We start from the raw sequence: 26,811 nt of genomic DNA on the forward strand, positions 1-26,811 counted from the left end.
TAGGAATGAAAATAACAGGGATGCAGAACAACATTCACAACTCTGCTGCTCAGCTGCTAAAAGACTGACAACGTACAATCCACCAAAGGAAATCTCTTTACTGTTAAACTCATTCTCATGTCACTACAGCCGGCTGTCACCAAACCACTCGCAGCAGTAGCTTGAGTAGGTGATAATAAGCACAGATTCAGTATATAAATTATAATTATAAGTGTTTGTTTTTTCCGATACAAATGTTATTTTCTCCATCCTGAATCCTCTGAACAAAATGTTTTTCAGCACACAGAACATATAAGAGGTAAAATGAGGATAACATCTCGTTGTATGTTTTTATACTAAATATAGGTCCAGTTTTACTCGGCCTATCATCATCAAACAAAAACTGGCACGGAGTTTCAAGCAAGTACTTCAGAGGGAAGCTGGCAGCAGAGCTCCACTGTCTTTTTTACTCTGTGACATCATGAAGAAGTCATGTGCACTCCAGAGGGCTACTAATTAAAAGTAGCCAGATTTAAAGATGTATTCTAACAATGTGATGTTAGTGCACTTTTATAAACCTTCAGTACAACAGGTCATGGGTAGGGCTGGGCAGTATGTCTTTATTACGAGTTATACCGAAATATTTTAGAAACAGATATGTTGTTGAGACAATACCGCCATACCGATATATATAATATCTTTTGATGTTGCCTTAACTTATGACCACTATTTGTTTGATCCTCTCTGCAGACTAGCAAGAACTTGTTCCTAAGAACTCTTCATTTGGAGGTATTTCGGATGAAGAGCATCTGAATCTGATGAAATTGCTTCAAAAAGTGGAAAAAGTCTTTATATAGAACAGGTTGATGATGGTTTCTTGTGGCGTTACGTTAAAACTAAACACTCTGCACGTTTTGTTTAAAATACCAATATATATTGTATATTGCCATTCAGCCTAAAAATACTGGGATATGAGTTTTGGTAAATATTGCCCAGATCCTAGTAGGAAAATGAATACACAGAATATTTCGAGATTTCTCACTCGTTTGTCTACATTGTTTAACGCGAACTTGTTAGAGTAAGTGACGTGACGTGACAGTAGATTACATACTCAGATAGTTGCAGTACTCCTCAGTAGATGATATCTTGTCAGAACACAGTCAATAACAAGGTAGTGATAGCTGAGAAGCAGAGGTTTACTTTTTGAACTAACTCAGACTTTTTCTTCGCTGCCATTTCAGCAGAGCGATCTCCCTTTAGCTGGAAACAAGCCATACACCAAGCTATTCCTCTAGGACTCTCTCAATAGCTTCTCAACAAGGAAAAAAACTTCCTTACTCAGTATTTCATTTTCTCTATTTGATTGAATGTTTGCAGTTTTAAAAAGTCTAAAATAAGCATTGGAACTTATACAACATTTTCTTTCCAGGTAATGTTTTATCTCACATGTATGATAGTGTCTCGGTGTCACACAGTGGTTGGCTATGAACCTGCCATTGCATAACATAGTGCACTTCAAAATAAAATACCTGCATGGGGTATAGCAGCTGAAGAAGTAGTTATAATATGAATGACTTAGGTCTTTGTATGGTTTTATTGTGCAGGCATAAGACAGTAAAACCTCCCCAAATCTCAAGTATTCCTTTAAAAATGCACAACTGGTTTGGGTTTAGACTTTGCCACAGTAACTAAATTAATTTCAATCAGAGGTCAGTTGCAGCATTTGAAGCAGGTGAAATGGTGAAACTGTAATCAGGTTCCTATTAGTCTGACTCACTGGATGTAGACTGTTGGAGTTAGCCTCCTATTGGCTGCCTGTTTTACATGGCTGCTGGTGTCTCCGCTATCTATTTTGCAAGGGCACTGCGGGGGCACCGGGGCTGAGTCCTGGGCTCAGCGCCACCCAGAATGACTATGATTGGTTTAAAGAAATACAAAAAACAGGAGAGTTTATTTCACGTGTTCCAGAATGATAATGGCTATAACCAAACTAGTGTTCAGTAAATGTACTTTTAATTAACGTAATAGGAATTGACAACTTGCTTTTTCTATTCCATTGCAACATTGAACATTATTTCCATGCTAAGACTTCAATTGATGGGTGAGAGAGGTCAAAATAAGAAGTGTATGTTCAACTAATTAATTTAACATTTTGTGAAAATTCAGAGTGTATGTAAGTACAGCTAAACATGACTCAAACATGGACCACACAGAGGGCACCACAACAGTCCAATAGTCTCAACTGATGGAAAACACCAACTTTAGACAATGAGAGACTGTAGTAAGGTAGATGGAGTAAAACGAACGACATCTCAAAAAAAAAAAAATGGAGGAGAACGATGAAAAACAAGGACCAACGTTGTGTCACAGAGCAGAAGAGCAGGAGAGTCAACCAATTAAGTTTCCTACCTGATCCTGTGTCCATGATGTTGGACTGTCCTCTACGATCTGCCACCAACCGCGACGAGCCGGGCATGCTGACTGGCTCTGAGCGTACTGGCTGGATCCTGCACACATACAGTATATTACTACACTCATACATAGACATCTGAAGGCCTAAGGTGCCTGTTTGACTAGATCTGGTTCCAGAAACCCATCGGAGGAGATTTTAGTTGTTTTTGGTGATTAAGTGAAAAGTCGCTCTAGAGAGGGATGATGGTGTGGTTATAAAAATGATATTCAGAATAATGCTTGCTGCTGGAGCCCTATTCATTTTGTTCTCATTATTTTTCTTCTTGGACCAAAAGCACCAAATTTGTAACAGTTGCATATTCCACCCACAACTTAGGCACAAAAATGATATGCTTGAACAACTGATTCATACAAAAAATTTTCACAAACTAGGGTAATGACTCTGTCGATGTACAATATTTAATAATGATTGGTAAAAGTGGCCGTGGCTTATTACAGTAAATCTACATTTCTTGCCATTTCATATTCCAAACTCAAAATAAATCACCCATAGCACATCGACATTTCATCGATGATTGCAATAAAGGACTGATAACTCAGTGTGTATCCATCCATCAAAGTCTAACAGTAAGCCAGGATTTCACAGCCAAATGTCCAAGTACCTCAGGCTGTGTAGGTCCAGGTCGTCTGTGTCAAAGTCCAACAGGGGCTGTTGGACATCAGTGGGGCCCTGGGACTGAAGGACCGAGGACGAGGAGGAGATGACCGTGGTCTGGCCTGAAGGGTGAATGGTCTTAAACTGAAACTGGGGACCCATCCACAGGCGCCGGTGGGGCCCCGTGTGGGTCACAATTTCCACCTGTGAATACAAAGTTAAAGGTTAGGTTGAGTCAATTGATAATATGATCTTTTTAAATGTTATGCACATGAATAACAGAGAATTTTTCAAGAATTTCTTATTATCATTGCTATTGCTACAGACAGTTCTGCTGTCATTTTATTTTCCTGTGCAACTATTACCATTATTCCTATTCCTTGTATTATAACTGCAACTATAACTGTTACTACAGCTGGTATTTGATTCTATTAACCAGCACCACAACTACTATTTTATCCACAGACTATTGCCTCCCCATCTCTCCTCTCTCACACTCCGTCTACTGTATTTCACTAAGTTGACCTGTTGTGTCTGTCTGTCCGTCCTGGATGAGGAATCCCTCCTGAGAGGCCGTCGCACCCTCTAAAGTCTGTAAAGCCCTTTGAGGAAAATATATGAATTGAGGTTCAGAGCTCTATAAATAAAATTGAATTGAATTAATTTGTTTGTTTTGTTTATAGTTCTCATGTAGCAGTAATTACCAGTGTTACAAGCTACAGAAGAATTGTAATCAGTTCCTGTTACTTCTCTCAGAAGCAACAACAACTAGGACTGCAAGCAGTACTGAACGGGCCCTCGCAGAGTGGAGCCGTCGGAGGAGGGCACGTCGGGGTAGGGCACGTCGGGGGAGGGCACGTCAGGGGAGGCCACATCGGGCGCGGCAATGTGGGCTCAGTCGCTATGCGTCCCAAATGGCGTGTCTCCTACCACTGTGCTCGGGGTAGGTGTAAAACATAATACTTGCTGTAGCCAGCAGGGGGCGCAATGACTGTGTGTCAATATTGACATGTGGGTGTGTCCAGGGCTGGCCCCTCATCATGTGTGAGAAATTTGGGACAGATTGGACAATGTATGGTCAAGTTATACAGTCTCGTGTGTTATGGCGAGACGCCATATTTTGCCGCCATGCCACGCCCACATAGTGTGACCGTCGGTAAAAATGTATACAACTTTTGATCCCAATGGCCTTGTGATGCTACTGACCAAGTTTGAAGTCAATGGGATGAAATCTGTTGGAGGAGTTATGTAAAGTATGCAAGGTGGTCATATGATGAAAGGGGGCGTGGATATAGCATAAGGGGCGGGGCTTTATGAAATTTTGTCATTTAGAAGTGTTAAGGGCTGGACTCTGATGAAGCATTAGAAGTTTGGAGCAGATTGGACAAAGAAAGGGAAAGTTATGATGATCTCGTGTTTTATGGCGAGACGCCATATTTTGCCGCCATGCCACACCCACATAGTGTGACCGTCGGTAAAGCTTTATACAACTTTTGATCCCAAAAGCCTTGTGATGGTACTGACCAAATGTGAAGTCGATCGGGTGAAATCTGTAGTAAGAGTTCGTTAAAGTATGCATGGTGGAAATGGGCCAAAACAGCTGGAAACGCCATTTTCGATCCAAGATGGCCGACTTCCTGTACGTTTTAGGGTATGAGTTCTTGAGACTTTTTGGTGCGTCTTGCCATGATACATGTATGTACCAAATTTCATGCTGATATGACATTCCTGTGCGAGGGGCTGAATTTTCTTGACTTTCAAGGGGGCGCTGTTGAGTCATTTTGTCACGCCCATTCCCGCGAATACCAGAATACGTAAATTTCACGTGAGATTAATGTACATTCCAAATTTGGTGAGTTTTGGAATATGATAAAGCCCCCAAAAAGGCAATTAATTTGGGAGAAGGAGAATAATAATAGACGGACCAATTACAATAGGGTCCTCGCACCGTTAGTGCTCGGTCCCTAATAAACGGACCAATTTCAATAGGGTCCTCGCACCGTTAGTGCTCGGTCCCTAATTACTGGAAATAAAATCAATTAGTTGCTAGGGAAAAGGGAAATCAACTTTTGTGTTACTTTCAAACATCTGCTTCAATTTGTTTTTAAATGCATGCTTTATCATTCCAGTGCTGCTGTGGCACAGGTGGGGACAATCTGCACTGATTAACCTAATCAATTAATAAGTAGTGACATAATTCAGCATTATTATCAGGTCACAATAAATAACAACTAGTGTTCCTGACTGTAAGGTGCACTGGACAGTAGGCTTTAGTCCTAACACGATGCTGTATGTACATGCTTACTTTTAGCTTTGCTGCCGCCATTTATAAACAATCATATTTGATGAGATCATCTTTCTAGGATTAGAAAATAATCACATTCTGGGTTTTATACAATGTTGGAATCGGAGATGATATGGCATTACATCTCTCTCTGTATGTGATGTTGGTGTTTCTCCATATGACCCTATATGGATCGGCTGTTGTTAGATCATAACTTCGGTAAAAAAATCAGCAGAAAAGGCTGCTATGATTGATACAAACGTAAGGAGCCCATTTAAATGTCTGTATTCACAATTGTGTTATTTACTACCTCCAAAAGTAGTGGAATTACAGACACTGGTTATTACAGTGGCACAGAGAGAAAAGCCTGAAGTGAAATAATTTAATTATTAATGGAGGGGGTTACCTTAACTCTAGAGTAAAATAGTTTTAATGCCGTTTGGGAATAAGGTGATAGTCTTATCATTCTTTCATTTATAGGCTTATTTTTGATCTACTCATCTCACTCCTACGCACCTGGAAGTTATCCTGTTTTGATTTATAGGCTTTAAATCATAACTGGCCAAGAACACTGAGCAATAACTAAAAAACTAAAACTATGTGTAGCTTGTTAATTGTCCCAGTTTAGTACGTTAACATGTGCTTTTTGACACTGAACACAGAGTGCATTTTAGATGGAAATCCTGTATTTTTCAGCATTTCAGTCATAAATCAAAGTGGTGCACAAATGAAGACTTTGACCAGGTGATGTTAGTTATGGGATCGCTGAAGTTTCCTCCTGAGGGTGACACAAATTTAAATTCAGATTCAGATTAAAAATCAGATTACCAACATGGCATTTTATCCCACTGTTGTTGAGACATTTCACTCATGACCACATAAGGCAACATAATGGTGGCGCTGCAGGAAAAGTCAGGTGATCAACAAGGTCGAAAGGATTGATCAGCTGGGAGCCATGCATGTCTGAACAAAATGTCATGGCAATCCATCCTGTAGATGTCAAAATACTCCAGTCTAGACCAAAGAGGACTGACTGACTGACTGACTGACTGACAGACTGACAGACTGACATTGCCATCCAAAACTCTTTAAACAAACTCTCCTCTACTAATCCATCAGCAGTGAGTCAAGGAGTGAGTCCTGGCAGTGTTCCTGAGGAGTCGTCATCAGTGGATTTGACATGGTGGTTTGGCATCAATCTGTGTGCTAATACTGACCCCGTACAGTACTCATATGAACTCAGTTACATGACATCCGACTCAAAGCTCGCTATACTTTTGCACCACTAAGTCTGAGGATGTTGTCAGAACTCGTCAAGGTCTTGTGTGTGTCGGGAGTGCAGGCGGTGTGATGGGAAGCCTTCCCAGATGGTTAATAGACGTGTGACACCAGGAACAGCCTGGCAGAGAGGCTGAGATAAGGCCTACTGGGAGAATAAGACGATGCTGGCATGGCAGGCGGTCTATGGGAGTCTGAGCTGTGTGGCACTAATGCTGGCTGAAAGTAGGATAGAAGAGGGCTATGAGTGGGCGAGTCATAAACATTGGACTATTACTGCCTCCTCCAGTCTCCATCTTCTCTTCGCCTTGAATTTGCTGACCAACCAACCACTGCCTTTGACTTCCACTTTTAACTGCTCTCCCACGCCAGCGCAGACTTTTCTACTCCCTGCAGCACTTAACACGCCTCTCGGTGTCTCACTTTTCACATTTCATTACCTTTACTTCATATGTGTTTGTCTCTAACCTCGGCGCAGCTCTCAGCCCACAGTCTCGCTCCATTCTGGATGCCAGGTGCCAAGGAGCTTACACTTTCTTAATTATTCCTTGCGTCTGTGTTATACACACATACAGGTACGTCTCAATAAATCAGAATACATACTTTTCCATATTGAACATACTTTTTAATATAATTTTTTTTTGAGATACTGAATTTTAGGTTTTCAATAAATGTAAGCCATAATTATTATAATTAGAATAAATTAAATACATTAAGACATGAAATATTTCATTCTGTGTGTAATGGATCTATACAATGTGTTATTTCTACTTTTTGAATTTAATTACTGACATAAATAATAGGGAAGGGTACCGAATTCGGTCGGTACTACCGAGTACCGATTCAAGTAAAATCAAACGGTACCATGTTTCGGTACTTAAACGGCGTTAACTTTAAACTGATCATTGATTTCAACCTGTTTTCATTTGACGTCTTTGATTAACAAGCGTGCTGACGATCGCACTATTTTTTTATTTTTTTTATTTACCTACTCGTCTGGTCCTGTCTGCTCACCGCGGCCACTAGCTGCTGCCCTCTTCCACCACAGCCCAGCTCTAGGCCAGCTAGCCGCCAGCTGCTATCTCTTCAATGTCTCTACCCGGGCTTGGCCTTCGTCTGCCTCGAGATTGGACCTTCCTTACTCCGTTTGCTCTCTCCATTCTTCTGTAGACCAGTCATTAACAGCTAGCAGCTAGCTGCTGCATCTCTGGTCCTCCGCTTATACTCCGCTCAACTCAGTAATATTACCTGCCACTTTACTCCAAACTGCCTCGCTGAAATTAAATCCCTCAGACTCCTGCGTCATCCTCAATATGTGCACAGAGCAGCCCGACTCCATTTTGTTTATTCCAACCATGCCCACAATACTGTCTGACCGGTGCTCCGCCGCACAGCTACGACGTCATCACAACAAATCACACGTGCACTTGCAACCTGTTTTTTTTTTCTCCTCCGTCAACTTGCAACCTGAGAGCGCTCCTCTGCATTCTTTGATAACACTGCAACCTTCATGTTACAAAATGCACGTTCACTCAACAATAAAGCACTGCTCATCCTGGATTTTATATTGTTTTGATATATTTTTTAAAGTTTATATTTTGAGAAATAAATATGTTGAACTGAAAAAATTTGATTTTATTATTAAACAAATTAACATTTATTACCACATAAACAAACGCAAAAGTACCGAAAGTTGGTACCGTTGAATACCGATACCGATTCCCAGGTACCGGTATCGGTACCATATCGGTTCAAATGTGAAAGGTACCCATCTCTAATAAATAAACTTTCTATGATATTCTAATTTATTGAGACGCACCTGTAAGCGTCTTTATGTACATACAGGTGCATCTCAATATATTAGAATTATTTAGAATAATTGAATTTCTTCTAATTATAATGAATATGGCTTACATTTAATGAAGACCTAAAATTCAGTGTCTCAAAAAAAATTGAATATTACAAAAGACCAATTTTTAAAAAGTATGTTTAATATGAAAATGTTGGCCTCTGAAAAGTATGTCCATCTATATGCACGCAATACTTCAATACTTGGTTGGGGCTATTTGACTTTAACTACTGGAAATTGACTTTTCCATCACATTTTAATGTATTGAGATGCACCTGTAGGTGGCCTGTCACAGCTGTGCAAATAAGACCACAGAGGGAAGGAGGAGAATTGTCGATTTTGTGTGTGTGTGTGTGTGTGTGTGTGTGTGTGTGTGTGTGCGCGTGTGTGCGCGTGTGTGTGTGCTTTGCCGGTTTACCCCATCAATGTCACACCCAGCCAAACAGCCATACAGCTGCCAGTGTGCTCTCTTTGCAGCAGGATGAAAAGTCCAGATGTTACAGTCCAGTATCAACCCTCAGCCCCCTCCCATTCCCATCTCTATAGAGAGACAATGACATGTTGCCTCAGATTTGTATTTACAGCCTATACTCCATTTAAACTGGGCACCGAGCTAGATCAAGCTGAGTAATTCAAAATACTTGTTTTCCTCACAAACATGCAACTGGTCAGAATCAAGGCAGATGTAAACCTGTTTAACTGCAATGGGCTTCACCACATTAAATAAAAAGATGTAGAGTGAGTATTAAGGTCTCACTATGGCTCAAATTCATTAAGTTTTATGGCACTTTTGGATAGTCAGTTCAAGCATTCATGATGTAGCAACTGCCTATGTCTTATTTGGCCATTTCCAATGTTGTTAGTGAAAAGCACTCATGTATTATGTATTTAGGCTGTTGCAGTAGTTATTAGCGCTATAATACTTATACAGATTCACAATCACTTTAATGCATTTTCTGGATATTACACATCATAAATGGCTGGTGGTGGAACGATAAATTAAGGATAATCTGACATAAATATTATTGTCAGAAAGTGAATGCAATTTCAAGTTTCTTAAGCAAGAATGTTAAAAAGACAGGCAACTGTTTTGTGTTGAGGACTGTTGGTCAACAAAATTTAAAAAAATGTTGACATCATGAGTGTGTCTTGATTGTTTTTGAGCTCGAACGGTAAAGCTCATCATTCTGAAATGTATGTAAATCAACCAGAATACCCCACGCATTAAACTTCATATGATCCCAAATAAAAGAAACCCGAATTAAAGCTGCACTCTTCCACAGTTTTAATCCTGATTATTTATATTATAGCAGTGTTCATCCATATTTCAAGGTGATTTAACTGTTTTTAAAAGGTGTAATATCCTTCATTAAACATAAACATAATACGTTTTACTCTTTTATTTCCTTTTTAACTCTAACTCTGTTTTTAAATTGAGTTTTTTTATTATTATTATTTTATTGTTTCAGTGTTATTCTATTGTTTTCATTGTTTTTTTTTATTTATTACCATATCTGTCTATGATTTTATTGTATTTTAATAACTATACAGCACTTTGGTCAGATGAGGTTGTTTTTAAATGTGCTCTATAAATAAACTTTGACTTGACTTGATAAAAAGCCCAAAAACTACACAAGACATCATGTAAAATTAAAGCTAAAAACTGTATTTTTATTATGGAAAATGACTGTATTTTTATGGGCTGGTTATTTTACAGGTTATTTTTGGTGCTGCAGCTGCTGGAATACACCCGTTTGTTTTACATTGTTAGACTGATGGGCAGCAAATGGCATGATGTTAAAGTGAGTTAAAGCACCGACATGGAGGGTCACAAACCACACATTTCATTACGGGATGGAGGATCAACCCTAAATCCCCAGGGGGGACTACTGATAATCTAATGAAGCCACTGATATGATACATAATCACCTAATCTAAGAGAATTGGAGGGACTGTATGGCTCATCTACAAACCTGGGTTTCATTTTGGTCGGGTCCTTCTATCCTTTACATAAAATCACAACAAGCCTAAATTCATTGCTAGTCTCCTGATTCTAAAGGATCTTTAGGTGCATGCACTGTTACACTACTGAGGAACACATCATTACCATCACTCTGACAGGAAGTCACCAAAATCCACGTTAGTGCAATGGATAGTTTTGCTTCTGGCAAACTATCATGGCAGATATGGAGCAGGGCCTCTGCAAGCTAAGTGGGGTGCATTTTAACCAATCAATTATGCATGCAGTGGAATTATTGATGGTGAAAATGTAGTGGGTTACCTGCCGACACCAGATATAAGTGCATTGAGGGTTAACCAAGCTGACGAGACCAGCGTGTGTGTACAGGATTTTTCTAACATGCCTTGACCAAAAACTGTGAACATTTCAGCACAATATAGGATGGGAAAGAAGCCACAAAGTAACTCATTCCATTTAACTGAGCAAGAAAAGTAAATATGTAAATAAAAAGACACAGAATCGTGTAAAAGCAGAATGAATTGAATACTGAATAGAACTAAATGTAGGGCAGGGAGATATATCAATATAAAAAATATATCAATATATATTTTTAATGTGATATGGAATTAGACCATATTGCATATATCGATATAGTTCTTTTTTTTTTCTTTTATATATAAGTGATGCCGTTACTTGGGTTTGTCATATTCAGTTATTTTGTAATGTTCGTTATTCTTTTCTCATATAAATATATTTATGTCAGAAAAAGATTGGCCTATTTTATTTTTTATAGTCTATTTTTATTTAAGATATTTTTTTATTTATTTAATGATTTTTCTAAAAATGTTCTCCTGTTGTTATACAGTATTTATGTTCACTTAAATAAACGGTTTCGATAAAACTACTATTTGGCTTTGATTTTGTCTGAACAAATGTTCAGTCAAAGTCAAAGCCAAATAGTAGTCTCTCACTTTGCGATAAAAATATCAGGATATATATCGTATATCAATATTCAGCCTTAATATATTGGGATATGACTTTTGGTCCATATCGCCCAGCCCTAATGCAAAGTGTTATCTATTGAGTTGTAAAACCTTGATATTTAAAAAATTGGCAATTAAACAATTTCTTCAGGAATTAAAATTACTTTTCACCAAAGCAACAAAACAACCAAACTGTGGGTGTGATCTCCCTGATTGTCAGGTATTGTCAGTCATAGCTCGTCACAGACTGTGTCACTGTAAGGTTAAGGTAGAGGTCTGACCTGAGAAAGCCATTCTTCGTCCTCCTGACCACTGTGGTCCGACGCCAGGCTGTCTGACGACTCGTGACGGGTAATTGGGCCTGGACTTCCTGGGGGCATCGCTGAGAGAACACACAAACACACACACACACACGGTGATATACCAGTGGTGACATTTAAAATTTTTGAAGCTGATATCTAATATCATCATAGTTTTCAGGCACACGTATATAATGTTGCCTATATAATAATCTTCATGAAAAAGGCCTCCAACATTATGAAGGTATAAGGTTTTTAATGATGCCGATACCAATACATGTAGGCTGAAGTAAGAGGCAGCTGTTATTTTTATGCTGACCAGACCAAATCTAATTTTTAGTATCGGACAGATATTAGGTTTAGGTTTATTTATTTGCGCAGTTAGAATTAAATAAAATGACAAAGATAACAAATAATGTAAAGCTAGGGAGGGGCAGAAAACCCAGATGGGCTTATTTAATGCCTCCACCTAAAATTTCATAGTTATAAGAAAGTAATAACAAACTCATAAAACACACGTATAACATCAACAACAAGTTATAATGACAATAACAAAAATAACAATATAAAAACAAATATATGAACATGATATAAAAGTGTAATTGTGTGTGAATTGGAATTTTAAAACAGCAGCTAAATGAGCTATTAGACATCTTTTGAAACATTTTATAGAGCCAGATGGGAAAAGGTATTCCATAATTTGGGGCCCCTAAATTTAACAATAAATTGACCTCTACATGTAAGAAATCTTGGAGGATGAAGATCTAAAGATTGAGAGATATGAGTCTTATTTTGTAAAATCAAAAACCTGAGGGGAAAAGTGATTTTTTTTTCTCTCTATCTCATATGGGAATATGGATGCGTGACTGTATACATGAACAAGTGAAAGTATACGTGTGTGTGTGTGTGTGTGTGTGTGTGTGTGTGTGTGTGTGTGTGATAAGGAGAGAGAGACCCAATGACAGATGGGGCTGTGGCAGGCTTGAATAAGCGGGCGTGGAGAATGAGGCCTAATGTATAGAATCAGTCCTTTCTCTGTCTCCCATATTAGGGATGGGGGTTTGTTTAACACAGGGATGGTTAATAAAATTGTCAAGTCCACATCTGGAGCACAGGAGGTGCTGTCTTCAGACACGCACGTCCCCCCCCCCACACACACACACACCCACACACACACACACACACACACACACACACACACACACACACACACAACTCTTACACCTGCTTCTCAAGTAGTGCTCGCAATGTGTGTGGTGTGTAGCTATGGTGTGTAGTCGTGGTCAGAAAAAATAAAGAACATGTTGGCAGGTAGGGTGAGCACTGAGGCTGAGCAAACTTAAACTGCATCACCAGGAAACCAAGAGAAACAGATAAAACTGCTCTGAACAAGGTGGGAAAACACCTAAAAGGATCTTAATTTACTTTTAAACAATCTTGTAAAAGGAGTATGACATGTCAAAGAAATTGCCACAATAAAAACATCCAAGAGAGAGACATCATCTGTGTCAGACATCAGGATATAAAAAGGGAAAAGAAGAGAGAAGAAATGGGAAAGAAAGGTAAGATAAATTAATTTTGTACTTATAAGTTAGCCAAAAAAGTTATCTTATAAAAAATATATCTCACATCCAGGATGACTGGACATTGAAATATAATGTCTATATAGATTGGTTAGTTATACGTCTGGAAAAAGAACAAAATGTTGGATCATGTTTTTATTTGTTTAATTAAAAAAATGTGATGTCTTTCAATTGTTTGTGTTGTCTGACCAACGGACAATGATTTAAAACATAGAGAAGCAACAAATCAACCTATAAGAGGGGCTGGAACCTGAGTTATGCAATGCAATGATAAATAACTTAAATTATTGCTTGATTTCATAATAGTGGATTATTGATTTTCTGTCAAATGATAACTGTTTTAGCGTAAAACAATCTTCTACATAAATCCAAACCATAGAAATAAATAGTTTTGTGGTAAGACATTTGTTAGTCTTTTTACATCATTTTATAACATTATATGATTTCTGCCTTTACTGACATCAGGTTCTGGTCTTCACAGCACTGAAAAATCTCACTTAAAATCCAGAGGCAAAGGCCAAGAATAGACATGCTGGTGTTGTGAATAACATTTTGTAGTTTTCTTGAAATTACCCTTAAATGACCCACAGATACCAGAAGAGGAAAAGGGAGCAAGAGAGAGAGAGAGAGAGAGAGAGACAGAGCGACAGAGAGAGAGAGAGAGAGAGAGACAGACAGACAGACAGACAGACAGAGAGAGAGAGCGAGAGAGGGACAGAGAAAGAGAGAGATGGAGACAGAGAGAGAGACAGAGAAGAGAGCGAGAGGGAGACAAAGAGAGAGACAGACAGAGAGGGAGAGAGACAGAGAGAGAGAGAGAGAGAGAGAGAGACAGAGAGAGCGACAGAGAGAGAGAGACAGAGAAAGAGAGAGATGGAGACAGAGAGAGAGACAGAGAAGAGAGCGAGAGGGAGACAAAGAGAGAGACAGACAGAGAGGGAGAGAGACAGAGAGAGAGAGAGAGAGACAGACAGAGCGACAGAGAGAGTCAGAGAGAGCGACAGAGAGAGAGAGGTTCTCCTGTTGTTTTATAATGGAAGAGAGAAGAACAATGCTTGTGTTGTGTTACTTATTAAACAAAATCACAACTCCCTAATACTTACCCTGCTCTGACCCCCCCCCCCCCCACCTCTCTCTCTCTCTCTCTCTCTCTCTCTCTCTCTCTCTCTCTCTCTCTCTCTCTCTCTCTCTCTCTCTCTCTCTCTCTCTCTCTCTCTCTCTCTCTCTCTCTCTCTCTCTCTCTCTCTCTCTCTCTCTCTCTTTTTCTCTCCCCTCTCTCTCGGGGCCAATCATTGTTCGCCAATTAATTATTGATGTTCTGAAGCAGTTGGTGGACTGGCTGGATCAGGTTTCCAGTGGGGAGGAGGCTTTCAGTGGCTAGAGTCACAGCCAGGCTCCGTCCTCCCCATGGGTGAAGCAAAGACACAGCCCTGCTTGTGTATGTGCTAGTGTGTGTGTGTGTGTGTGTGTGTGTGTGCATGCTAGGAGCCAGACTGACCCCAGCAGTTGCAGTCATATCTACCCATCTTAGTGTCCGGCGAGCCAGCCACTTGGCCTTCTGCTTTTACAGTGCTCATTACTGGTTCTTAAGAGACAGAACGTCAATGCAATTTCACAGACAGAACATTTTTTTTAAGTGCAAACTTATTGCACTGCACTCAGGAAAGGAGTCTGAATGTATGGCTATAGGCACAGTAGATGACCATGTTTTGTTATTGATGGAAATGAAGAAACACCAGAGAATAAGCCTAGCATGATAACATTACTTCCTGCTAAATTAAGTGGAATTGGAAAGGATATGCATCAATTAAATAGTAATTATCTACTTTAGATGAATGTAGGACATTTTGTGAGTGAAGTTCGGATGAGAAAGGACATCCGCCCTTTGTGCCGCTGCAGCTAGCAATGAGCCAGCCATCCCCTTGAATCTGCACGAGAACGATGCACGAATTTGCACGAGAACGAGATCAAGGATGCTAAGAAAGTGCAAGAGCTGTTAAGCGTGATAGGTCTGAAAACATGGATTACTGCACAGTATGTCAGCTCCTGCAAAGCCTGCAGATATGGATTATAAACGTATTGTTGTGAAATTACAGACCAGTTTTGTTCGCAATCCTCTCGTCATAGCGGAGGGGATTTTGCGTCCACGAAAGGAACCAGGTGGTGTCACTGTATCTGGCAGTGTTGAAGAGACTTTCTGAACATTGTGAATGTCTGCGCTGGCTATGTCCATTTCCCCAGCCCCATTCCCTAATGCAATTCAAAAGTTTTTCATGTTGTGAAATGTATTGAATATGTGCTTATGTTGCTCCCCTATCCTCTTGTTATGCTGCATTTATTCCATTGATGTCTTCCTGTCCTGCCCACCCCTTTTTCATATTGTCTGTATGTTTACGTATATGTTTGGACAGGTTGAAGGTCATTTCGTTGTCCTAATACTTGTTCATACTCTGTTCAATGAAAACAAAGTTGAATCTCATCTCATCTCATCTTGGTGCACATTTGGAGGAGGCACTATATCAGAGATTTGTTTGTGAACTTAACAGTAATGCAGTACAGAAGCATCTTTTGACGGACGACAACTTCACCTCCACCTTTCAGTAAGCAGTGAGGAAATGGTGGTGCGACAGCTGAATGCTGTATACCAATGGTGACTGCTTGTCCAAGAATCAAGACTGCCATACATGTGGAAAAACCCCATGACCGTGAAGAACATGCCCATAGCTTCAAATGTTGAAGCTGCAACATCTATTCGTGAATGTGAAACCAACACGCTACACTTACTACCACCTAACAACTATTTTTATTTATCCTCTGCTCTGATCACCACCACCTGCTTGCTCTCATCCACTCGTCTTTATAATGGTATACTGATCTTAATAGCCCCACCAGACACTGAAAGTGAAACTGAAGGTCCACTGACATCATTTCCTTGTGCTACTTTCAGATTGTTCAATTCTAAAGATGATATAATATGTACTCTGGATATCTGGAGTACCACACATAGTCAAGCAGGGATGTCACAGTAGGTCAATTATTATCAGAGAAAATATCAAGGTCGATATCAGTTTATTAAACTATGAAATTAATAAATATGATGAGCTTAATCCAAGTAAAAGAGAGGGTGAAAGAAAAAAGATGGACCTATTAGAATAATTCACTTTAAAGTATATCTAATAAAGCTACTGACTAAAATACTCCTCATTTTATATATCAACAATATAGCAGGAGCACCCTAATATATGACTATTGTAGGATATATATATATATATATATATATATATATATATATAATTATTTTAACCCTTTTTCTGCTGTTAGTTTCTCTGTTACACACACACGCGAACACACACACGTTATAATAGTTTCCGATTTTTCATTAGTTTTAGTTTTGTTTTGAATTATTGCTTTCAAATTCAGTTAGTTTTTATTATTTAGAGTGAGTTTGCTAGTTTTAGAATTATTTTTTATTATTATTATTATTATTATTATTATTATTATTATTATTATTAATATCACAATTATATATTATTATATTTTATTTATTGCCATTGTATATATATATTTTTTATAGCATACATCAATAATTGTCTATATTATTTATCAGTATAATATTGAATTGAATATGAATTGCGGTATAATTCAGACGATAATGTTACTACTTTGAATATGTTTTTACACTTGGTCCTGCTTTACTGAAGTCAGTTTAAAAAAAATATACTGCTGGTATTACGCTGTATTGATATTTATCACAGATACTATTCAATCAATATAAGTCATTAAAGCCAAAATCTAAAGTGATTTCCATGTGTCCTTCATTCTTGGACAAGTCAGACATGACTGAAGCTCTTGAGTATAACCTATAAATCTGCTGCATCAGATTAAAGTGTGAGAGCTGCAGAATGTACAGAAATAAACAGGAGGCATGGAGGAATGGACTGAGGTATCAAGCACAAGGGCTTTCTGTGTTTTGTGTGGCTTACTATACAGTATACAACATACATTCTGCAGTATATGTAGAAACGATTGCATAGTTATAAGACCTACTTCTGACCAGCAAGGCTTCAACGGTTGATATTAAGGTAAAGCTTAAGCTATAATTCATAAAATATGATTTCCAGGCAACTCCTAACAATCACTGCCTTGTTAAATAATAGGATAAATTATTTCTTTTTGGTCCATTTTTATAATAACCACTGTGGTTATTATGAGCTTGTGTACCCACACACATCTTCCCCACATCACAGAGGAGCAGGTTTGTCTGTGTCTCAGTCTTTATTGACTGTGGAGAGAGTGGTGTTTTGCTGTACCAAAGATCAGCAGCCAGTAGCCTATTAGCCAAAGTAGTGAAGGGAGTCAGAAGAAGAACAAAGGCTGCCTGGGTATTACTGTAGCCTGACCTGCCGGGGCCTTGGGCCAGGGGCTGGAAAGGCCGATCTCCAGGGCCAGATAAGGGCCTAAAAATCTGATAGAACAGGAGAGCTGGCTGCACGGTGGAGAGAGAATAGTCTTCTTGTCTGAGCAGGCCGTTCTGTTCACCTTTATCTTTTTCATTTGGATTTTTAAAGATTCTTTTTGTCAGTCTTTTATTTCTCTCTTTACTTTGAACTGCCGCACTTGGCTGCCAGACACTTCACTTGTTAGGCTCCCTACCTGTCTCTCTTCTCACTTTCCTCTCTTCTCGCTTTCCTCTTTTGAGTAGTACTCTGGCAGATAGGAGCTGGCATGCTGACAGACTGGGATAGCTTAGTCATTATATATCATTCAAGGCCTACTTGATTGACAGCTCCTTCATTCAGCCAACACTACACATAACCCATCTTTTCTCTGCCTCTCTTTGATTACTGACCCAGTCATGGCGACACGGTTTCTCTTTACCAAACGCCTGACGCTCCGAGGCCTTCGTTCTGGCCCCTCTCTCGGAGCAATTAGATCTATTGACAAGGCAACTGTGGCTGGCCTGTCATGGTCTCAAAGTCCCAAGAGAGAGGCTGAGCCAGCCAGTCAGTCAGTCTCCACAATTAGCACATTATATGACAGGTAGGGATGTGAGGGCCTCGGCCAAAAAGCCAAGCCTCTGTTGCCGCCATCATCGCCAAGCTCACAGGAGCCAGCCAGATAACCAGGAGGTAAACTATTCACCGGTTTGTTTGCTTCTGAGCAACTTTGTGGCAAGTGGAAGAGGTGTTGAAAACATACTGCCGACAGCTAAGTAAATATCACCATGGAAAAAATAAAAAATATGGGGGAAAAAAGTCTGAATGGAGCTACTGAGTGTGCACAAACCTCACATCTATCAAAGTAAAGACACTGTTATTGTAAGGATTGGTAGTTTTCATTCTGTTGTTAACACCTCGAAAGATAAAAGGCCTGCTCACACGCTGACCTGATAGACAATTGGGTACTTTTTGGAGACACAGACAGGAATTCTGTGATTCCACTCAGCTATAGATAGAGGATTCCCCAAACGCTAAAAACTTGGATCAAGACTGCTTTTACCAAGCCAGATCGTACTACAGCATCTCCTCTGTTTGTGAGTATACTGTATAATGTGTATCTCTTTCTTCCTTATCTCCAGAGGCAGTGCTCCATGTTGCTGTCCTCTGCAGAGCTGAGTGCTGCCCGTAGCTGCTGCAGATGGACAGGTGGAGATAGTGTCCATGAAGTGGCGCCACTGCTGCCTTTTATCATCCCGTCCTGGAGGCTCCGGTCTGGCCTGACCCTGGCCCTTCCTCTCCCCTTCCTATTCCTTTCCCTGCATACTGCATATTTAATCAGCCTGGGTCATCCAATATAGAGCCACGAGACCACGGCCTGTCAGTCAAGCACCGCCACCTCTTCGCCTTGTGTCACCTTTTCAGAGATACAATCTGTTCATTAGACAATTAGCTGAAGGGGATATTTTTATGGATTTCTTCACCACATTCTTTGACTCTTGCAGTACTTCTGTTCCTCGTTGAGTAGTAAATACCATCTGTCCTCTCTTGCTACTCTTGTGATGGTTTTATCGGCAATGCAAATTAGACCTAGATAGCACAATTTGTTCTGCAAGTAGGAATCATGTGTCTTTTCAGCTTCGTCTGCTGCGGCGTGATGTTTATGTAAGAGGAAACTGGACAAGGGGCGTATGGCTGTGCTGTAATTCATCCTAAGGTCAAATCAACTCTTTCTCCTGGATCACTTCTCCACTGTGCTGCCAAGCCCTGGAGGGAAAGGCAGAAGAGAGGGCTGGCAAAGGGACACATGCTGAGAGAAAGGATGTTGAGAGGTTGTGCTCGGGTGCAAAGCGCAGAAATGGAAGGTTGCACTCCAAGAGCAACTTGACCGGTGTTGGTGGTGTCTGGGACGCTCAGCCGGAGGGATAATGGCAGGAGCATGCGGAGTTGGTAGAGGGCTTAGCAATTATGTTTATAGCATTGTGACCTCGCATTGGTTTACACTTGGTTGGCTTGGGAAGTAAAAGAGACATGGCAGTGTTATCTGGCTATTGTTAATTGGATGTAAATGTTAATGCAATGAATCTCTCTCATTATGCAGCCAGTTTCGCTGCCCATGCTGGCAGAGAGAATGGTGGAATAAGCTGACGCACATGCCCGTCACTCCAACATGTCCTCATCGCTCTGACACTAGGGGAGACCATTAGCACTAATTTGAGAAAATATCCTACCAGTTAGACCTGGAGCACTACAGAAGTCAACAGAGAGGAGTGGAGAGATTAGGGTAAACACAGCTATCACTTGCCCCGAAGCAGCCGCAAGAGCTAATTACAGATTTTGTGTGTTTATAATTATGGAGTGAGCTCAAAACGCCAGCCTATTCCAGGGGGTGGATTGATTCTGTGTGTGGCCATCCGTGTGCACTCTGTGCTTTTGTGAATTGGCCTTTCAGAGGGCAACCTAAAGTGCTCACTGTGCTGTACATGTTATTGAATTAGAGAGAGTTTAGGGTGTCAGCTAATTGGTCTGAGTGCAGCATCTTATAACGTTGTGCAAACATGTCCTGAAGCTGGCATGTAATGTGGTTGGCAAAGGATGGATTCAAGGTGCAGCACCAAAACAGAAACTGGGCATTACTTCTGGCAGAAGATATGAAATAGTAGAAATGGTGGAGGCATCTTTCACCGAAGTCTTTCAGAAAGGGAATGTTATGGCTGCAGACTGGAGAGGTCTCTTCTCAGCATGTGGCACCAATAAGAGGCTAAGGACTGGCTTTCAACACAGTCAACAGAAAATCTGCAGGGAATAGGGGTCACTCCCTCGACTAATGATGCATACAGTACATACAAAACATACAGAGACCTACATTTTTCCTATATTTGATGCATACATGTAATAAAATAGTACATGCTGCACAGGAAAATACAACAATGGCCTCAAAGCAAAATTTAAAATCCCTTTTGTAACATATCTTTAAAAAAAAAAAAAAAAAAGAAACCATCTTGGTCAAAACTGGGGCTTCTTTTCTGACCCCAGGTAAGATTTGCGAGGTTGCAAATCATTTTGTATTAGCCAGTGGTGGAAAAAATATTCAGATCTCTTACTTAAGTAAAAGTACTTATACCACACAGTGCAATTACTCCACTACAAGTAAAAGTCCTGCATTCAAAACTTAAGTAGTAAGTAAGTAAAAGTACAAAAGTATCAGCATCAAAATGTACTTTAAGTATCAAAAGTAAAAGTACTTGTTATGCTGAATAGACCCACTCAGATTGTTTTATATGTTCTAAACATATTATTTGGATTGATGCATTTATGTAAGCAGCGTTACGATTTTGTAAAGATAGGGCTCATTTTAACTATGTAATATAGGCCGACTGATATGAGGTTTAAAATGTCTAATCACTTTAACTTTATAATGTGTTTTATGTTAAATCACGACCTGAAAAGTAACAGTAACAGTAAAAGCTGTGGAGTAAAAGGTATAATATTTTCCTCAAATAGTAGTGGAGTAGAAGTACAAAGTTACCTATACAAAAGTGAAGTACAAGTTCCTCAAAATTGAACTTAAGTACAGTACTTGAGTAAATGTATTATTTACATTCCACCAGTGGTACTAGCACACACATCATTAATACAATATATGTCCATAAGGTACACAAAGAAAACAGAAGTAGGTTACTACTTACATGCCAGAAGATACTGATGGTACTGCACCAGGTCTGAGGCCAACACCAATGGGTGGTTGGAGTTGAAGGGCGGCTGAAGCTCGTTCCATTGTGGTGTCCTGCTCCCAAAGACAAATCATCCATGAGACCAGAGACTGACTGTGTTAGGAGCACTTTTTCTAGGATAAAGTGGTTAACACAGTGTTACCTGGCTAGAGTCCAGCAGGCCCTTGGACAGGTGCTGAGCTCCAGTGGTGTGTCATCACTGATCTTCTGAGCTGTGCTTATTGGCCGAGGCTCCAGGACATGCTCCACCAAATTACCATAGCAACTGATGATGTACAGCGAGTCAACAACCGACTGCCTGGACTGATCTGTGAAAGGAAAGTGAAATATGTTAAAGTTTGGCAAGTTTTCTCTCTTTTTGCCATATTGTATTCACTTTTGGGACGTGTTTACACTTTTCAGGGCCATAGTCTGACCTTTCTCTCTTTTCATGCTGGGGTTGGTGATGAACCAGGAGTGAGACGAGGCAAAGATGGCGGCCACGCAGAACTCTCCTCCACTGGACTTACTTGGGGAGATCTGAGGGGGCGGCTTAGCTTTGCTTCAGGAGAGAAAAGAGAACAACATTAAAACAGAGTAAGAACTGTACTGCAGAGTCTGGTTTCAAAGGTGCTCCGGGTTTGAACATGGCAAACTCAATTTTTTTGTTTGAATCCTGTAACCAAATGAGACCGTAGTGAGCGCAAAGATTTGACCATATAACCACTTTGTCAGAATTTGACAAACACATTTGACACAAAACCTGTTGTTGAAGAGCAGCACACAAGCCATCTTTATGGCTTAAAATGTAAACTACATGAAATATGGAGCACCTTTGAGACCACAATGTAAATTTGTAAGTAAACAACCAGAATCTGATGTTGTAGGAGTGATCATTTTTCAACAGTAAAACACAATAAATGCAACACCTTGGGAGGCAAGTGTATGAAAATCACACAGCAACAACATTGCCGAACAATAAATAAGAATTTTGCATGCAAGAAGCTAAGCAAGAGGAACTGGACATAAATAAAACATCCAACTTAGTAGCAGAAAATGAGGAAACTATTTTTGCACTGACACAAATGCTGATGTATGAAATATTCAGAAAATAACCAGAATTTGTCAAAAACTCAAATGTGTATGCCTTACAAAATGTCCACATGCTCAATTATCCAATTCAATTCAATTTTATTTATATAGCCCCGAAACACAAATAACAAATTAGCCTCAAAAGGCTTTACAGACTGTACAGAGTAGGACAGCCTGTCCTTCAACCCTCGCAGCTGACAAGGAAAAACATATTTTAAAAAAAGAAGAAACCTCAGGGAGAGCGACTGAGGAGGAATCCCCCTCCCAGGATGTTATTTGTATAGAACAGATCTACAGAGTACTATACAGTAGAAATAGAGTGAGAGGGATAGAGGGGGAGAGACCAAGAACAAGATGAACAATGACAACAATAATAGCACTATGCCCCTGTCCCCTTTACACAATTAAAGATTATCTTCCGGTCTGAAAACTATAGTACATATGAGACAGGGTGTCCATGTAAAAGGAACAATAGGCTTTCCAATGTCTTCAAGACATTTTTACTTGTCTTGTCACAGTAGGAAAATCAAAGGTGTAAATGATAAAATCTGCTTTGATTTCAATGTGCAAGTATTGTGCATGTTCCCCCTCTGTCACTCTCACTGATCACTGTTAGTGATCTCATTAACACCTGTGTTATTCCGACTGACTAATCTAAATGTCTGCTGTCAGAAATGCCCATTGAGTCTGCTCCTGTCTTAGGTTACATCCCACCAACTCATGGTCTTCATGTGACGTCGTGGCATTGTGGAAACACCTGGAGGGCAAAACAAAGTAACTGACTGCACTGAGGCTGAACCTCACCATCCATGTAACCAATCACTACGGTCAAGCTAGCCGTCTTTCACATCTCTCAAGATGCAACCAACATTTGTTACATTCTGTTACATCGTGCACAGGTTGGATAGCCAAAACCGTCACAATTGGCGAGATTCCATTAGGTACTTTTCCCTCTAGTGAGCTGCTGTGGGTGGGGCTTGGAAGAGAGGATCCTCCCAAGATCCACCAAACTTCACCGGTTAACGGCTCAGAAAATACCTGAAAGCTACCAGGCTAGCTAGTCGACGTTGATTTGATACGGTTGAGGCGGGATATGACCTGAGAAGAACTCAACACAACCACAACATAACAGCACCATTTAAAAAAGAAATAAGCAGAGCAGACTGAGACTAGAGAATAGAGAACACAGAAACCATCTCCTCTCCTTTCATGTTGATGTCTCGACTGTTTGGACTGCCGCGTCGGTCTGTTGCCAGTGTCACGTCACCGACGAGACGGTCAAAATTGTTGCTGAATAAGCACGCAAATGTCTCAGAACTATTTATGTCACATTCAAACTCTGTATGGGAACAGAGGCCGAGGGGAACTAACTAGTGGGCGTAGCCAAAACACTCAGCCGCTTTCCAGGACTCAAAAAGTACTCAGTGGAAACAATCCTTATGTTTCCAAAGCCTTGTTGAGTGATCTCATCTGTTCATCACCACAGGTGTCTAGCCAAGTCACATGAAAAACACCACAGGTGTCTTGCTTCTTGTTTCGTCATGTGAACTCCTTCAATGACACAACTGCTTCTCCATAAGGACCAAACAACCTTTAAGTCACACTGGTTGCACAAGATCTAAAGGTTATTTTAAATAAGCACAATATTTGTAACTGGATGGAGTATGCACCTATCACCAGTAGTGTCCAAGCTGCCTTCCCTGGCTTCATCTCTGTGTGTGTTGGCCATTGGAGAGAAGTTATGGAGTTATTGGATTATTCAACATGTCAGGACTGTTTGAGAGGGAATGGACACAGAGAGGGTTTTCACCTGCAATAGAGCTCCCCATATGGTAGTGATCAGAGAACAGTAGCGAGGTCTAGTACTATCGTCTGGCCTTATAACCAACCTGGACAGTAAAGCCTCGTCACAGCAGATCAGACATGAAGTGGGCTGAGGGCTTGAAGACTCATGGTCGTGTCACACACTCCCAGAGGGGTACTTAAACCTTGACCTTTGGAAACCACATTGGTGTGGAAACACACTCACAAGAAAAAGAAAGAAATTTAGGCAAAAAAAAAAGAACAATGTGGAGAGCATCTGGAGGAGCTGATGGAGGCTGGGGATGCTGAGAATGAGGGTGATTTAAGTTATCCATACAATATTCACATCCTACCTCAACAATACTGCACTGGTTAAATGGTGTAAATCTCACTGAATGAGATTGATGTTTACCAATGTTTTTATTGAAGCAGATTTTTCACAGATGTGTTAAACATGAAATCTCAAATACACGTAAAGAAAACAACCTAAAATCTGCAGCTTTAACTCTCATTGCCTGCAGATGGTGCTGCTATAACTTTCCTATCCTATTGGTGGTACAGGTTGGTATGTAAAAAATACTCTGACAAAAAACTATCCATTGTATAAGGTGTGCAGCCTGCTGAAGTAAAAAAAAAATCCATACCTCATTGATACATCTGAGAGGAAACTGACTGTGAAACTAAATAGACAATGAAATATACTGTAGTGAAACCTCTAGCTGAACAGTAATGCTTGTGGGGTAGGTGCTGTGTCCAGTGGTTTAACTAACTTTCACAGTACTCGGCGCTGAAAGCTGTTGCTGGTAAAACTCTCTTTCTGTTTCCTCCCTTTAGACTGTCTGCACCTCATAAATTATTCCCTGGGTGCAAGGAAACGTTGATGTCTTTGTTTGGCCAACACCGTGTGAAAGAGGGATCAGGAAAAAGGAAGTGGTGAAGGTAGAGAAAAAGGGCCTCTAAACAAGTTCTGTAGCTTGTATGTATTAGTGCTGGGTCAGAGGGGAGGAGGCTGAATAACCAAATATCCACAGTAAGCCCAGTCTGTGAAAGGCAGATGGAGGGGAGATAAAGTCACACTCAGGATATTGCATTGGCTAACTCCAGAGTGCATTTGTCTTCTCTTCCTCAGGCCTATTCATTTGTTAGTGCGTTCAGAAAATAAAGTACAACAAACAGGTCCAGTTAGCTTTGAGGGGGTGTTTCCATTACTGTAGGTTTTTCTCCCCTGAAGCATGTTCTCTTTTTTCTGCCTTTCGTTCTCAACAGTCTTGGAATAGAAAGGCAAAATACAAAAATATTACAAGACAAAAAACATGGAAGGTATAAACGTACATGACTGTAATCTATGTAAGTGAAAAGCAGCATGTAAATGGTATTGGACCATGGGAACAAGATAAGACAAGACAACATTTAACTTCTGTTTATCCAACAAGTTCTCAAACCTAAATGACAGAAGTGGTCGTGAACCACAAATTACGACATGTATGTACGTATCACGGCTCTCGGTACATTGGCACGTTCTTAAAATAGCACACACGTCGCACACTTGCGGTTGTAACAAAGGTTGCAGTTTCTATGGATTCATGTTATAAAACCACTGACCTAGGTTAAGGGCAAAAAACTTCCTGGTAAGACGTTATAAAAGACAGTTTAAACAGTACATAAATGTATGTAAATGCAGGAAGTGAAGTAGTTACAATAGTCACGTGACTACCGCAAGTTACGTTAAAAAATCATTCACTTATGTTTTCACACGGGATGTGGACCCCGCTCTCCTGGGTCAAAGCCCGCAGTTTGTCGACCCATAAACCACCTCACCCTCCAACTGAATGAGGGAATCCACCTTTTTACAACAAGTTCTCCAACATAAATGGCAGAAGAGGTCGTGTGTCAGTGCCACAAATTACGGCACGTAGGCACATATCACAGCTTGCCTTTCATGGCACATAATGTAGTATTGCGGGCTGGCTCAAAGTAGTTACAAGGGTAAAAATGATTTACTTTTGTTTTCGCATGGTATGCGAAACTCTGCTCTCCTGCGTGAAAGTCTGCCTCTTGTTCGACCCATCCAACACCCCAACACCCCACCCTCCAACAAACTGTGCAAATCCGCCCTCTAACACTGCGCTTGGCTGTCAATCACTACTACGTCAGCAAGATGGCAGCGGGCATACAGCAGACGGTGAAATACGTAAATATAGCTCGTTTTTCGCTGCCTGTACACACAACCTATATTAATGTTTTTCACAGGAGATCAGGCTGCCTTTTTAACTTTACCTGACCATCAATGACTGCTACGTCAGCAAGATGATGGCGGACGCCTTAGAGCAGATAAAGAAATATGTAAATATACCTTGCTTTTTGCTGCCAGTACACACAACCTATACTGACGTTTCTGAGGAGAGAACAGGCTGGTTTAACTGCTCCTCCTGACTTTGAGGTCTTCTTTGCTGTGGTGTTTAATTGCTGAAAAAAAACGGTGTTC

At 40.3% G+C, this 26,811-nt stretch overlaps 1 protein-coding gene across 2 annotated transcripts in view; it reads right to left on the minus strand.

Moving 5' to 3' along the window:
- bcas3 (BCAS3 microtubule associated cell migration factor) overlaps positions 1 to 26,811 on the minus strand; it is a 412,830-nt gene that overhangs the window by 262,381 nt on the left and 123,638 nt on the right. For both annotated transcript variants that reach the window (XM_059330532.1, XM_059330531.1), the window contains 6 exons: positions 21,869 to 21,993; positions 21,595 to 21,760; positions 21,408 to 21,505; positions 11,682 to 11,782; positions 3,054 to 3,250; positions 2,389 to 2,486 (listed from right to left, as the gene is read on the minus strand). In XM_059330532.1, the coding sequence (XP_059186515.1) occupies positions 2,389 to 2,486; positions 3,054 to 3,250; positions 11,682 to 11,782; positions 21,408 to 21,505; positions 21,595 to 21,760; positions 21,869 to 21,993 (785 nt within the window). The remainder of the gene's footprint in view (positions 1 to 2,388; positions 2,487 to 3,053; positions 3,251 to 11,681; positions 11,783 to 21,407; positions 21,506 to 21,594; positions 21,761 to 21,868; positions 21,994 to 26,811) is intronic.

Source organism: Centropristis striata, chromosome 4, assembly GCF_030273125.1.
Source record: "Centropristis striata isolate RG_2023a ecotype Rhode Island chromosome 4, C.striata_1.0, whole genome shotgun sequence".
NCBI classification, from domain to species: Eukaryota; Metazoa; Chordata; class Actinopteri; order Perciformes; family Serranidae; genus Centropristis; species Centropristis striata.